Source organism: Sesamum indicum, linkage group LG8, assembly GCF_026168435.1.
Source record: "Sesamum indicum cultivar Baizhima isolate 11 linkage group LG8, ASM2616843v1, whole genome shotgun sequence".
Lineage (NCBI taxonomy): Eukaryota > Viridiplantae > Streptophyta > Magnoliopsida > Lamiales > Pedaliaceae > Sesamum > Sesamum indicum.
In genome coordinates this window covers 1,772,994-1,786,591 of record NC_142664.1, presented here as the reverse complement: position 1 = coordinate 1,786,591, position 13,598 = coordinate 1,772,994, and the positions used below count along the sequence as shown (strand labels likewise).

General features: G+C 33.7%; 2 protein-coding genes across 5 annotated transcripts; both read right to left on the bottom strand.

Annotated features, from left to right (window-relative positions):
• Positions 1-85: 85 nt before the first annotated feature.
• LOC105167407 (RPM1-interacting protein 4 (RIN4) family protein) lies at positions 86-4,850 on the bottom strand. 2 transcript variants are annotated; one of them, XM_011087109.3, is made up of 3 exons: positions 4,681-4,850; positions 867-1,049; positions 86-403 (listed from the first exon to the last, which is right to left on the bottom strand). In XM_011087109.3, exons 1-3 carry the CDS (start codon positions 4,684-4,686, stop codon positions 356-358), a joined length of 237 nt encoding a protein of 78 aa, XP_011085411.1. In that variant the 5' UTR covers positions 4,687-4,850; the 3' UTR covers positions 86-355. The 2 variants fall into 2 exon arrangements, with proteins under 2 accessions (XP_011085411.1, XP_011085412.1); XM_011087110.3 differs by having other exon boundaries at positions 86-400; positions 4,681-4,839.
• A 2,495-nt stretch (positions 4,851-7,345) lies between these two features.
• Positions 7,346-13,373, bottom strand: LOC105167406 (acetyl-CoA acetyltransferase 2-like). 3 transcript variants are annotated; one of them, XM_088884020.1, is made up of 15 exons: positions 13,182-13,373; positions 12,688-12,750; positions 11,787-11,885; positions 11,514-11,687; positions 11,298-11,403; positions 10,530-10,668; positions 10,262-10,339; positions 10,119-10,184; positions 9,592-9,677; positions 8,884-8,983; positions 8,654-8,764; positions 8,524-8,565; positions 8,283-8,369; positions 8,011-8,116; positions 7,346-7,605 (listed from the first exon to the last, which is right to left on the bottom strand). In XM_088884020.1, the coding sequence occupies exons 2-14, from the start codon at positions 12,722-12,724 to the stop codon at positions 8,027-8,029; spliced, it is 1,215 nt and encodes a 404-aa protein (XP_088740146.1). In that variant the 5' UTR covers positions 12,725-12,750; positions 13,182-13,373; the 3' UTR covers positions 7,346-7,605; positions 8,011-8,026. The 3 variants fall into 3 exon arrangements, with proteins under 3 accessions (XP_088740146.1, XP_011085410.2, XP_088740147.1); XM_011087108.3 differs by having other exon boundaries at positions 7,346-7,651; positions 13,182-13,372; XM_088884021.1 differs by lacking the exon at positions 7,346-7,605 and adding an exon at positions 7,748-7,911.
• Positions 13,374-13,598: the final 225 nt, after the last annotated feature.

The window sequence follows — 13,598 nt, the reverse complement described above, 5'->3', positions numbered from 1 at the left end:
ACAACGGAGTAGCCATTAAAGATATTTGTAGCAGTCTCCTAAAGTAACATGAGCGCCCACAAGGAAATGCAGAAAAAACAGGACATGAACACAAACAAAACAAAGCAATTTAATAAATGAAAGAAAACCAAAACCCAAGACAGGAACAAATAAATTCAATAAATTTTCTTAGCAAACTATAATTTTCTCATCTGAAAAGCTCACGTCGTTCATAAACTAGAGCTCATGAAAGGAGGGGATTCCAGCACGACCTATCACAGCTTGACAAGGGGTCCGGTCTTCCACAATATGTTTGGGCAGAGGAAGGCTAAGATGAGCAATTTTCCACATGCAGCCATTTCAGGCCAAGAGTTGCTCATGATTCTGCTGAAGCAGACTGCATGCAGCAAAACCACTTCTTCTGCTAACCATTATGATCACCAAGTCAGAATGAATCACGAATACTCATCCACAAGTGTTACAAGAAGATTTCTGATTGCTATTTAGTTATCTATATCGCTAAGTATTATATTTGGAGCGCAGGAATGGTATTTGGCATTTATGCCATCACCAGCATTATTGAATGACTTCATATCAACTCCAACTCTGATTATCATAGCAAACTTTCCTATCAATCTTGCTAAATGCATTCTTCATCAACTGGAAAAAGTATGGAAATTGTGAACCTAAAAAGTACTTCAACAGGAAAATATAATCTTGAAAGGATGATGAAAAGACATGCAAACAAAATGCATCTTAGAATTGTATGAAATTCCTAAATGAATTGCACTAGCACGACACAGGAACAGATGGGTGCTTCAAAACTCAAAAGAAGCAATAGTAAAGTAATCTACTCAAGGAAGCATTAAGTATCAGCCACAACTTACAGAATGAGGCTTTCCTAGTATTGATCCATGCTTATATGTGGGTTCATCTTTTGGCGGAGAGTCCGACTTTCCACCTGTCCTTTTCTCATTCCTAGCTTTGTTAAAAATCACTGTGAACCCCTCAGCAGATGCTGGATCATTGACATCCCATTCTCCAAATTTTGGTAATGGTAGACCTTTTTCCTGTGGACAATTAATTGCCAATTAACTAAGTAATTTGCTCATAGGGTAAAGAAAGGGAGACAACACCAAATGAGTGCCCATAGATCTAAATTCATGATTTCTTTAACCAGGCATCAGGAACAAAAGACTGCACGAGTAGGATAACTTCTTAGGATAGTTAGAAAGATAAAAGAGTAATGAAAACTGAGGAAAAGCTTAGAAGCAAAAGAAGAAATTCCATAGGTCATCAAATTTGCTACTAAGCCAGTGACATACAGGTTAAATAGAAATGTCCGGCCATCGATATGGAACCAAACAACACGTCATGGATGCAAACATCTTCTTGCTAAATGCTCGAGTATCACACGCCTATCACAATACCAAATCAAAACCCAGAGAGGATGGTTGTCACATAGAATCTTCACTAGTAAGATGTGTCAAGTTAAAAAGAAATACAAACATAAAAATTATTAAACAAAGAGAGAAAGTACATAAAGTTTAAGAAAGCAATATGCTATGCTACTCTTGTGTGCGGAATTTTACCACCCAGAGTCGGCTAAAGAAAAGAACATTTACATGCATAAACCCCAATAATTCAGTACAAACAATACTAACCTGAGGTAATATATTAGAAATATTTACATGCATTCTAATGCGTAGGCAGAGTAAAAAGAATATAAAGGTCCAGAGGTTAACACCAGTAATCAATTAAATCATCACCACTTGTTGGGGAACAGTGCTAAAATAAATGAATACAATGCAGCCAAAGTAGTAATCTTTTCCCCACATCCTGGATAAGAATTGGATCAAGATCATGAATTTCAAAATAAAATGCAAGAGACTAAGGAAATTTGGATACAAAAATTTTTAGGTGTGAAAACCCGAATCAGGAAAAGACCACAGGATCGTAGTCCATAAAATAACTTCTACTATATTATAGCTGGTTTACAAAATTCCATCCTGAAAAGAATAGGCGTAATACAAAATTTCTCAAGACAGTATGCCTTGAATTTGAAACACAAAATCATCAGGTTTCTCAACCTGGAATACTAAAGAAAACAGGGAGACTATTTTAAGGAAGGATGAAAACAATCCCAAAAAAAAGTTCAGTCTCCTCTTCTCTAAAACACACTCTTATTACTTATAAAGAACTCTCATCTCTTTTCTTAAGTCATTATTGTGTGTCTTCAAGCATCCAAATTATATCTATTTAGAGCATGCAAGTACTTATTTTCAACCAATTAGGTACATCTCCAACTATAGTTGCCAACCGAATTCATTTCTGATGGTATATCATTCTATTACAAATATTTCCTTTCAACGGCCAGATACATAAAAAGAACTTAAATATACATTTTTTATTTTTAAATGTGGACGAATAAAAATTTAAATGTATATTTTTTATTTTTTTATAAAAGACCAGAAGAATAAAAATTTTAAATATATTTTTAATTAACACGATTAAAAACTATTCTTTCTAACTTTTTTATATTTAAAGTCAAAGAACCACGCTCATAATTTTAAAGTGCGGTTCTTGTTTCTTTAATTCATTTTTACAAAAAAACATTGATAAATCTTTTTTTCTTACTATTTTTGGATGATACTACCTATTTGGAATGACAATACACACTGCCTGAATTGTGGATAATATCAAACAATTTTTAAGTCTCAGCTGGAAAGAGCTAGCTCCCCTTCAAAATCTAGTTAGGTATGCAGATGTGGATTTTCTGGAATAGGCATCACCAGCCATTTTTGCATCTATGTACCCATGTAATAAAATTTGACCATCACTAAACCTCAAGCAGATTCTATAAGTACCTCTAAGATATTAAAATAACCATCCACTACTGTCCAGTAATGTTGCCAGGGTTAGATAGACACCATTTGACAACAGTAACTGCATGAGCAAAATTAAGTCTAGTACATATTACAGCATACATCAAACAGCCAACCACAGAAGCATACAATGTCTTTCCAAGTCCTTTTTGTCTTTATCACTTGTAAGACATTGTGTGAAAAATTGAGGTTAGATTGACCTACAAGCAGAGTGCTAACAACCTCAGAGTTGTTCATGTTGAATCTTTCAAAACAATTCTCAGTAAGATAACCAGAGGCTTTTGGGTGGCTAAGCTTGTTGAAAAACCAAGGATGCCCCAATCATTGAATAAATAAGGATGTACCAACCATTGGGGAAAATAAATAAGAGGTGCCAACCATTTTTTGAGATAAAAAAGTAGATAATGAAAATCAAAGTTGGTTGGCAATATGATTTCAAAATTTGACTAAGCAATTGAAAATAAAAACTGGAAGGCATTATAAATAAAGTTCATTTGAGTTCACTTGAGAGGACACAAATATAATAATAAAAAGAAGTGAAGAGAAAAGAGAAAATTAGTCTCTACAAGCAATAAGTGTGTGTTTTGAGAGATTAAAAATAAATTGTTGAGATTTTTCATTCTTCCTTAAAATACTGTTACTATTTTGTTTGGTACTCCAAGTTGAGAAAAACTGATGATTCTGTAACTAAAGAGGTATAATTTTTGGGCCACTTTCCCAAGAAGGACTGGTTTGTTGGACATCTAGAAATTATCAATACCCGTATTCCACTTGATTAATGCTTTCAAAGGCGCTAGGGACTTCTCAGGGCATGCCCTCAGCCTAAACGTATTCCAAATACCACAGGGTGAAGGAGGGAAGTGTTTAGCCTCTTGGACTGACGTATGCCTGAAGACATGAGGTGTATGCCCCAAGCGCCCACGGGATGCTGGGCCAGTTTGGACGCATGACAAGTAATCCAAGACTATAAATATATTCTTTTGGACTTGACTTAGTCTCTTTTAAGAAAAGAATCAGGCTATCACTACCTTGATATTTTGTGCAATTGCATATTCAATTAAATTAGTTGCCTAGGGCCACATTCATCTGTGGCTATTGAAATTAAAAAGTCCAAATCTAGAAGAAATTCTTGTAGAAGTCAGAAGATATAAAAAATTTCATTATTAATAGACAGCCACAATGCAAGCTCATAGTTCCCCAAGGTCTATGTGGCAGCCTTCCGGGTTTTCTCCTAATATCTTCAAAATTACTATACGCTCAAACCCAAGATCAATACCATATTATCCATTTAACTATCTTACTGTTTTCTAAAAATCTTCATATAAAATTTATACTTTTTACTATTCTTTTAATTTGTGAATAATCTTTGTTTATAAGTAATATTCTTCTTGCTTCTAACAGTTTTGCTATTATTATGCTGTAATAATCGAATATTCATCTCATTTACACATTATTATCTTAATTTTTTCTTCACAAAATTTATAAATATTTAGCTCATTATTTTAATTTTTTTAATATTAATATTATTACATAAAATATGAAAATTCACAGGCGTCCGCTACTACTCCTAACGCAGGCAACATTGATAGACTCAACACATAAACAAGGATTTAAGGGAAGAAAAAGAAGCCAAAATTCATCAGAAAAATCATATAGGTGTAAGCTTTCAAACAGTCTGCTCTACACTTGAAACTTTTCGAATTGATTTGAAGTTGAAGAAAGTAAGGGAAAACTGAAACTAACTTTTTTCCCGGGCACAGAAGACAGATAATCAAAGGAGTAGTAAAAATCGAAAAGAAGAAGGTGAAAATGGTACCGCCATGGCCGAGTGAAACCGTAGGTAGGGTATTCCACGGGGGTTTCGTCTTCTTTCTCTCTCACTCCGCCAATCAAAGCTACAGAGAGAGAGGCGTTGGCGTTACGTATAGTACAAAACTAAGATGAGGGAGAGTGAGAGTGGGGCAACGTTCCAGGTGTGCCATGTGATCCCAACTCCCTTTCTACGGTGCACTGCTCCCACTCCCCACCCTATTTTCATTTCTTTAATTCCAATTAAGATTAATTACATTTATATTTTCTGAGTTATTTAATAAAAATAAAATTATATTGCAATCCCTCAAAAAAAATTTAATTTATACATAACTCAACTCTCTATCGTTAAAATTTGGACATGAAATTACATAAATTTTCAATTTTGCCCCTTATTTAATAATTTTTTATATATATTTTTTGTATTTATAAAATATATATAAAGTGGAATTGACATCATTATATTCTTTTTCTTCATAAGTATAAAATTATTATATAAAAATATTGAGTAAGGGGTAAGATTCGAACATTTATGCAATTTTTATGTCCAAATTCTAACAAAAAGGAATAATGTATATAAACAGTGAATTTTTTGAAGGGAGTATAAGTATAATTTTAAAATTTATCTAGAAAAAAATATAATTTCGTATTTTTATAGGGGATCTAAATGCAATTAACGCTTTAAAAATTATTATTAGCCATTTTTGTTATTTATAAGAAGGGTTTAACTTAAAATCTAAAACCCACCAATTGATTTGATCAAGGCACATTGTTCCAACAATTTATTATTTAAAATCTTGTTTGAAATTAAATTAAATTTTCAAAAAAGTTGATATTCATCTTTGTTATTATTTATTTACAACAAAGAAATTTAGGATTCCAACTCAAAATCTCAACTAGAAAAAAGAGATGATGTCCGAAAATTGATATTCTACAATTAGCTTAAATTTGAATAAATATAAATTAACACAAATAATTTAATTTTATTCCATTTGTCATAAGTGAAAGTAATTAATGTTGTATACTCTATGTGCTTCTATATTTATATTATTTAAACACTATAAATAACTTTGCATTTATGTCGAAAATTACAATATAAAAAATAATCACATTTTTTTTATCAATAAACGATTGAAATTCTATAAATAATTATGAATTTAAATTTTATAAAATTAAAATTCTACCAATAAATATGAGATCATGAATTTAAAATTATTTCCATCTTTTCAATTAACTTCAGATTAGTCCCTCCAACAAATTTTCATCAATTAAATTATATGATTTTCCTCAATTATCTTTCTAAAAATCATTTTGGTCATTGGCATATTAATTTAAATCCTTGGACCCAAATTTGCATTTGAAAAATAATATATTTGTTAAATGTTAGTAAACATAAGTGCTTTAATTTTAATTTAATAAAATATTTAAATAATTAGGTAAGTTAATATTTCACAATACATATGTGGTCAAGTTCAAAAAATATATATTATGTGCATAAAAAAAAGATATTGGTAATCTATTTAAAACAAGTCACATTATATCCTTATTTAATTTATTTAGTAATAAGAAATATGTATTTATTTAGTTTTTAGTTAATAAATTATAATTTGCTATTTTTTTATATAACATTATGTAGAATTTCTCAAGTATAACAATTTCATTTGTGTATAAATAGGTTAAAAGTCAAGTAATCTTTAAAAATCCACACCAGAACATATTTTTTTAAAATATGATTAAGGCTAAATAATTTTTTTATTAAAGTTTAAATCAATAAGATTATTTAAAAAATAACATGTTAGAAGACTAAATTATTTCTTAAATAAATATGTCCCATGAAATCTAAATATATGTTTTGACAAAATATTAAGTTTTTTCTAGACAAATTTATGCGTGAGAGAGTAAATTGTCCTAAAAATTTAAATGTGAAGGACCAAAATGACCATCGAGAAATAGAACCGACTAATCAATAAGGTAAAATTATATAATTTGGCCCAAGGGACTGATTTAAGAAATATGAATGATTTTGAGGTCAGGAATGAAAATAAATGTTAATTGATTGGCAAAGGTTTATCCCCCTAACAAAACAACCTTAAAATTTGTCATAAAATCAGGTCAAAAATCTATCTACCCAAACTGAGCAGACAATGAGAAAGGCACACAAGACTACCTAAAAGTGTGATGGATTATATGGTTTAGGGTTTACATCCCCAATTTTTTTAAACTTATACTAATTACAAATATACAAGATTGGAAATTATAATTATTTCATTCGAAATTTTGTTCCGTCTTACATGTAAGTCCGTATAATAGAGTTTTATAACTGATGACAAAATTTCCGACAAAAAGAGATGAAACTGAACTGACAGAGAGTGAAAGAGACAAGAGTGAATTGAAAAAAACAACACTAAATTGATATAAAGGACCTGCGTGACGGGTGTTGTAAATTTTTGTAAACATCATATGCGATATTATAGTTTTCAATCTAATAAAAATATATTCGTAATTATAAAACAGAAAAGATCACATTACAGGAATCAACCTTTTCAAAATAAGTACAAGTATAAAAGTAAAGCACAATGTTCTCCAGGATGATTTCTCAGTTTAAGCTCAGCAACAGAAGAAGTTGCCTTAAAATCCAATTTAAGGTTGTCTGTCTCTGTGCTACAGAAACATAAAGCCAGAAAGATGAACTGAGATTGAAATTTGCAGCAGAAATACTTATTCTGATAATACACACTGCAGGAGTAGTCATACACTCCCTTCTACGGTCTCAGTTATTGGGTTACAGAAGAAGACAGCCAAAAAAAGTAGGAAATTTCACCTAAACATGAAGATGGTACAGAAATATACTCCACTCTGGCATTCATTTCTTTAATGTTTGGCTATGCTAGCAACCAGGGATAATATGCTGTCTTGCAAGTTTGAAAGAGATCTGGGAACGGAGGTAGACATCATTCTGTCAAATCAGACCTTTAAAGCTGGAATTCATAGAGTAACGGCACATGAATCACCAAAATGAATGTCGTTATCAGACATATAATACAATGAAAGATTCTGACATGCTTAGACACGGGTGGATCATGATCATTGTATTGTTCATCAGAATTAAAAGTGAGATTGGAGTTGACAAATCTGATTCATGAGATCTAGTAGACTACTTTATATACTATATTGTAATAAGTCCACCAAATTTCAGTTCATGTTTTCTAGCTTCGAAGTCAGTAGACCAGCTTCGTTCCTAAAAAGAAAAAGGGTCGCGACTTTTAATTGCAATTATCAATCTTTTCACTCTTACTGAAATAGGACAGTGAGATGTGGATTTGTGAGTCGTACTTACCGAAATGTGAAAAATATTACACAAGCTCCAAGACAAGGGCTGAAGCACCTCCGCCTCCATTGCAAACACCACCAACTCCATATTTTCCATTTTTCTGCCTCAATACCTAAGACAACACGCTACCAGGTCATGAACACAACAAAAATGATAAATTCATGAACATCACACATTCATAACTAATGATTGCCAAAGCATTCGGGTTTTCGGCCCCAAAAGCGAAAGCTTATTGTTAAGAGACATAATATTAGCAGTTTGGCAGAACTGAAATATACCCCCAAAAGTGTGGCTAGGATACGAGCTCCACTACAACCTAGAGGATGCCCCAATGATACAGCTCCACCATGTACATTAACTTTCTCCTGCAAATATATCAGGTGATCTCAGAGAAAATGTAAAAAGTGCGGAGTAAATACTTGTGTTTGAATTTTATTTCATTTTCTATTTAGTCATTTTTTGAGGGGGCCCCGCGCCCCTTCTGCTGGGCATGAGACAGTTTGAAGTTGAAGAACTAACCGGATTCAGACCCAATAGCTTCTGATTTGCAAGAGCCACAACCTGCAGGGGATCATGACGGTAAATTAGATGATAAGCTTTGTATTAGCAAAGTGGTTTTGCTTTCTGAAAAAGAAGAATAAGAGCGTACTGCAAAGGCTTCATTGATTTCATAATAGTCTATTTGAGATGATTCTAATCCAGCATTTTTAATTGCTTTTGGAATGGCTAGAGCTGGAGCTGTCGTAAATAATTCTGGTGCCTGCACAATATGCTCCATTTAAGTATAAAAAATATAAACTCAACATCACAATGTTGAAAATGAGAAGTGCAGAAATGTGGAATTTTCTGAAGATAGACACACACGCATAAACACAGCACCTGAGCAGCATCAGCATATCCTGTGATCTTTGCGATGACTTCCAGCCCAAGTTTCATAGCCTTCTCTCCACTTACTAAAACGAGAGCAGCAGCACCGTCACTGCAGATGAGATCAAATTCACTCATCAATGAACTTAAAGAAGATCTACAACACTTAACATCCAGAGAAAGCAAAGCTTCATGAATAGCAGTTTCTGGAATTTCTGCTACATGAGACCAATACAGTTCTATTGGACCATGGCAGTTTATGTAGGGCTCATTCACCTACCAGGCTAGAACTTCATCTGTACAAAATAAAATCGATAGAATGAAATTTTTTTTAGGGTAACATCAAACTCATTGTATCATACAGGAAAATCAACATGTATATTACATATTTAAAATCTAAATCCCAAAAAGATTGTGTCCTTAAAAAAAATTGAAAAGGGAACAAATGACTCCAAAAATAATCTTCCCTTTTCCCATCTTCCTGTGCAACACAATGGGAGATTAACATAATGGCAAGTACCAAATCAATGTGAGTGAATCACATGAAAATTCAGGGTGCAGTTAAATCGAGCTTGGTCCGCATCTCTTGTTAGCAATAACTGAAGAGGGTTGCTCTCCAACATTTCCTACTAGATTTTATATTCTTATCCATGTTTAATTACATAATCTGACTCAACAGGAAATATGATCAACCGAGAGGATGAGGGAAAAGCAAGAAACCTTATGCTAGAAGCATTTCCAGCTGTGACAGAACCACCAGTTTCCTTAAAACTTGGTCTTAGCTTCCTTAACTTTGCAGCATCAAACTGACCACACAAAAAATACACTCAGTCTCAGGGAGAAAGGTTTACATGGCCCTTGGTGAATAACCAAGTTCATGACCTCCTTGCATGAACATACACAGCAAGGTTATGCTGTTTATCTTTTTCAACTATGGTGAAATTAAATGCATGGAAAATACTGGTAAATGTGTCTTCCTTTTCTTAAAGTTACTGGTCAAGATCAGTAGGAAAGAAACATTGAATATCGCTTTACTGTTCTCAATGATTGACTTTTCCTTCTACTGGTGATAGAAGCACCTTAGTATTGCTCTCAGAATAGACCTTTTACTTAACTCTTTCTATTAAAGATAATGCACTCCAAAAAGTATGTTGATGGAAGTAAGCAAATGGAGAGAAAAAGTAGGAAACAAAATTTTTCACTAATCTTCTAGCTGTATATACAGAGGATTTGTTGTGTGAGTTCACCTTTCCTAGACCTTCATCCGTATCTATAATAATAGGTGGTTTTCCTCTTCCCCCAGACACTTCAACCTGCATACACCAGATAGAGTTTATAATTCAACAACAGAAGTCATGAACTACATGTAGAAGCTAAGATATAATCTTACTGGAACAATCTCCCATGTAAAGTAACCACTATCTTTAGCAGCAATTCCACGCTCAAAGCTTTGGACTGCATAATTATCCTGCATGGATTAAGCGGTATAAGCATCAAAGCCAATGGAAAGAAGCCACAGATTTTTAAGACATGTTATATTACTTTTACTAGCAACATTACTATAAACAAAAAGTAGAATGGTGAACAAAATCATATGACAGTTGACCAAACTTTTTTCCCCAATATAAATGGCTTGGAGACCATACATATACACACACCTGCTCCTCTCTTGTAATATTATGTTGTTCAGCACATAATTCAGCACAAACGCCCATGCCAAAGTCATTATAAACATCCCACAATCCATCTTTCAGCATTCCATCAACAACAGAATCATGTCCAAGTCGGGATCCTTTCCTGGAATATATCAAGATCCAGCAAATAAGCAATGTATTCAATTATGTTGGAATGTTACAGCACTAATTACTCTTCGTATAGGTCTTTATTACAAGAAATTAATATAAGCTTATAAGATACAGGAACTAAATGAAGGATCTAGTCATTTTATTGTAGCAGCCCCAAAGCTCGAAGTATTACTATTCTATGAGAATATCAAGGGGCCTAAAGCAAATTTGGCTTTAGAAAAATCATAAATCTTAACAAATATTTTATTGATTTTTAAAAAGTTAATGTAAGTAAGGAATAGTGGCTAGCACATAACGATAATAGCCTACAAATTTCAGAGGCTAATAATAACGCGATAATAGCCTACAAATTTTCCTGTAATAAATTTCAATGGCATGATCAGATAAGGAAAAAGCTAAGTAACGGATGCAAACTAAAATGGTGGTTCCTTCATTCTCAAGCAGTTGCACAATAAAAGCTGCTTAGCGGTGGTGACCAGATCCCTGTAAATTTATCCATTAGCAATCCCATATTGATCATTCATTTTTCTCTTTTTAGTTGACAGTATAGTAGAGAGAAATGTACACAGAGAAACTCAAGACAGATGAGAAGCATGTCCACACTTGTACTAGAGTACCAACCTTGCTTCTGACAGGTACTTTGGGACATTAGACATGCTTTCCATGCCACCAGCCACAACCACATCATTGGTGCCCAACTGGATACTTTGTGCTGCAAGCATAGTTGCTGTAATGGAAGAACAAAAAATAGCCATGTCATCAGGAAGTACGGCCTTCCTATTAAGTCAAAATGCATATCTTCCGGAGATTATTGTTTTCCAATTGTATGAGGCAAACCTTTCATCCCTGAGGCGCAGACTTTGTTGACAGTCGTGCAAACCACTGTATTTGGGATACCTGCACCTATTGCTGCCTGCCTGGCTGGAGCCTGCCCCAAGTTTGCGCTTAGCACATTCCCAAAGAAGACTTCCTCAACAAGTGATGGATCGATATTTGCTCTCTTCAGAGCACCTAAAAGTTGGCAGAAATTGGAAAACAGGATCAGAAAAACAATAAATACTAACAATTTAAATTATCATAAATATGGGAGTTTAGAGTTCGTAAATTTACTTGCAATAGCAATAGATCCAAGCTTGGTTGCCGACAATGATGAAAGAGAACCAAGAAAGCCACCCATAGGAGTTCGGGCAACACCGACAATGCAAACATCTGTTCATATAGTTCAGATACGGACAAGAAAATAGACATAACAAAATTGTAGTAACGAAAAAGTTCATAATATGTGATCATGAATTTGCTGCAGCAGATTAAACACTCAAGCAAAATAAAATTTGGAAGCTTAGAGGATTGGACTAAAAAGGACTGAGAAGCGCCAAAACTAGCTTTTAAGTTGTTCAACAACACACAAGAACACACACGGGCACACACACACACACATATATATCTAGATGCCAAATATGCAATCGACTACTCCGGATAATCATAGAAGAAAGCGAATTGAATGTAGAAACAAATACTGAAAAATATATACAGACAATCACTGATCAGTGACCGGAGATGAAGCATATGTTTATCCGTGTTGGCCATTATTTTCTTCTCTTTTCTTCCCCCAATGCAATAGAAAGATTTTTCCTCTCTTGGGTTTAATGTGAATAGTAGTAACTGTCAGAGGATACACTTGCACGGAATTAGTTCATAATTACGTCAATTTTGCCTGACCTATTTCTTTTGGCAAGGAAAGAAAGAGCTATTGTGACTGTAGATGAAAAAAAAAGTAAATTAACCAAATGCGTCTTCTGATGCACCTAAACAAACATTTATCATATTCTGCATACTTTCTAGTAGAGTACTAAGCTCAGTCGAAAGAAAATTGAAATGTTTCAGTTGACTTCGTGCACAACTGAACACTAGACCTACAGATGATACACTTGTAAATTGCAATCCCAAGAATCAGCCGCATGAGTTGGATACTGATGGACTAACAACTATATGGAGAAAACAAACAGAATACCTCTCGGCTTAATTGAATCCCTTGCTGCTGGAGACATTATCAGCTTCTATGTGAGATTATTGCCTGTTTCAATCAATAACATCATCAAATTTAGAGGAAAAACTGAAAATTAACTGATCCAAGCATGCACATTGCCAAAAAAGGAAACTAACAAGCATGTTATAGTAACACGATCCTCGAATTCCTCAAAACAAAGTTCTCTTTAACTCAGGCGACTTAGAATTACGAAGATTAATCAAGCAAGTACTTGATATCATTCTCCATTCAAATCACACACGCAGTTCCAAGACGATCCACTAAAACAACATGCTCTGAAATCACATCAGCAATCCAAAAAACTAGATCTAAATCAAAAGCCAGAAACAGCAAAAGACAACCCAGAGTTCATCTGCATGAACACGAAGAAGTAGCTTCCAATTCAAGAACATCTGATCGGACCAAAATGATATCCAATGAATCCACACAAGCAAATGAAGGGGAAACAATAGCTTTACCTGCAGGAGCTGCAGTCTGGGAGACACTATTATATATAGCAGTGATGGAAATCAAAGAGAGATGGTTTGGTATATATATAGAGGAGAGGAAAGGAGAAGAAGGTGGCTGGGCAGTGGGCAGTGGGCAGTGGGTGAAGTGTGTGTATTTTCAGGGAGTCACGAGGTGCACACCAGCAGACCCATAGCACTACACTTTGGACTTTCGGAACATTTGTTTGTTAATTATTATGAATCCACATACCCACATCCTTTCTTGACTCACCGATAACATGTGCAGTTAATCGTGTATTTTTTATCATACTTTCGTATCACTTATTAAATATAACCCTAATAAATAATTTATACTTACTTTTTAAAAAAAATTAAAAATATAATTATATTAAAAGATAATTGAATTGGTACATCTTGAAGTTAGAC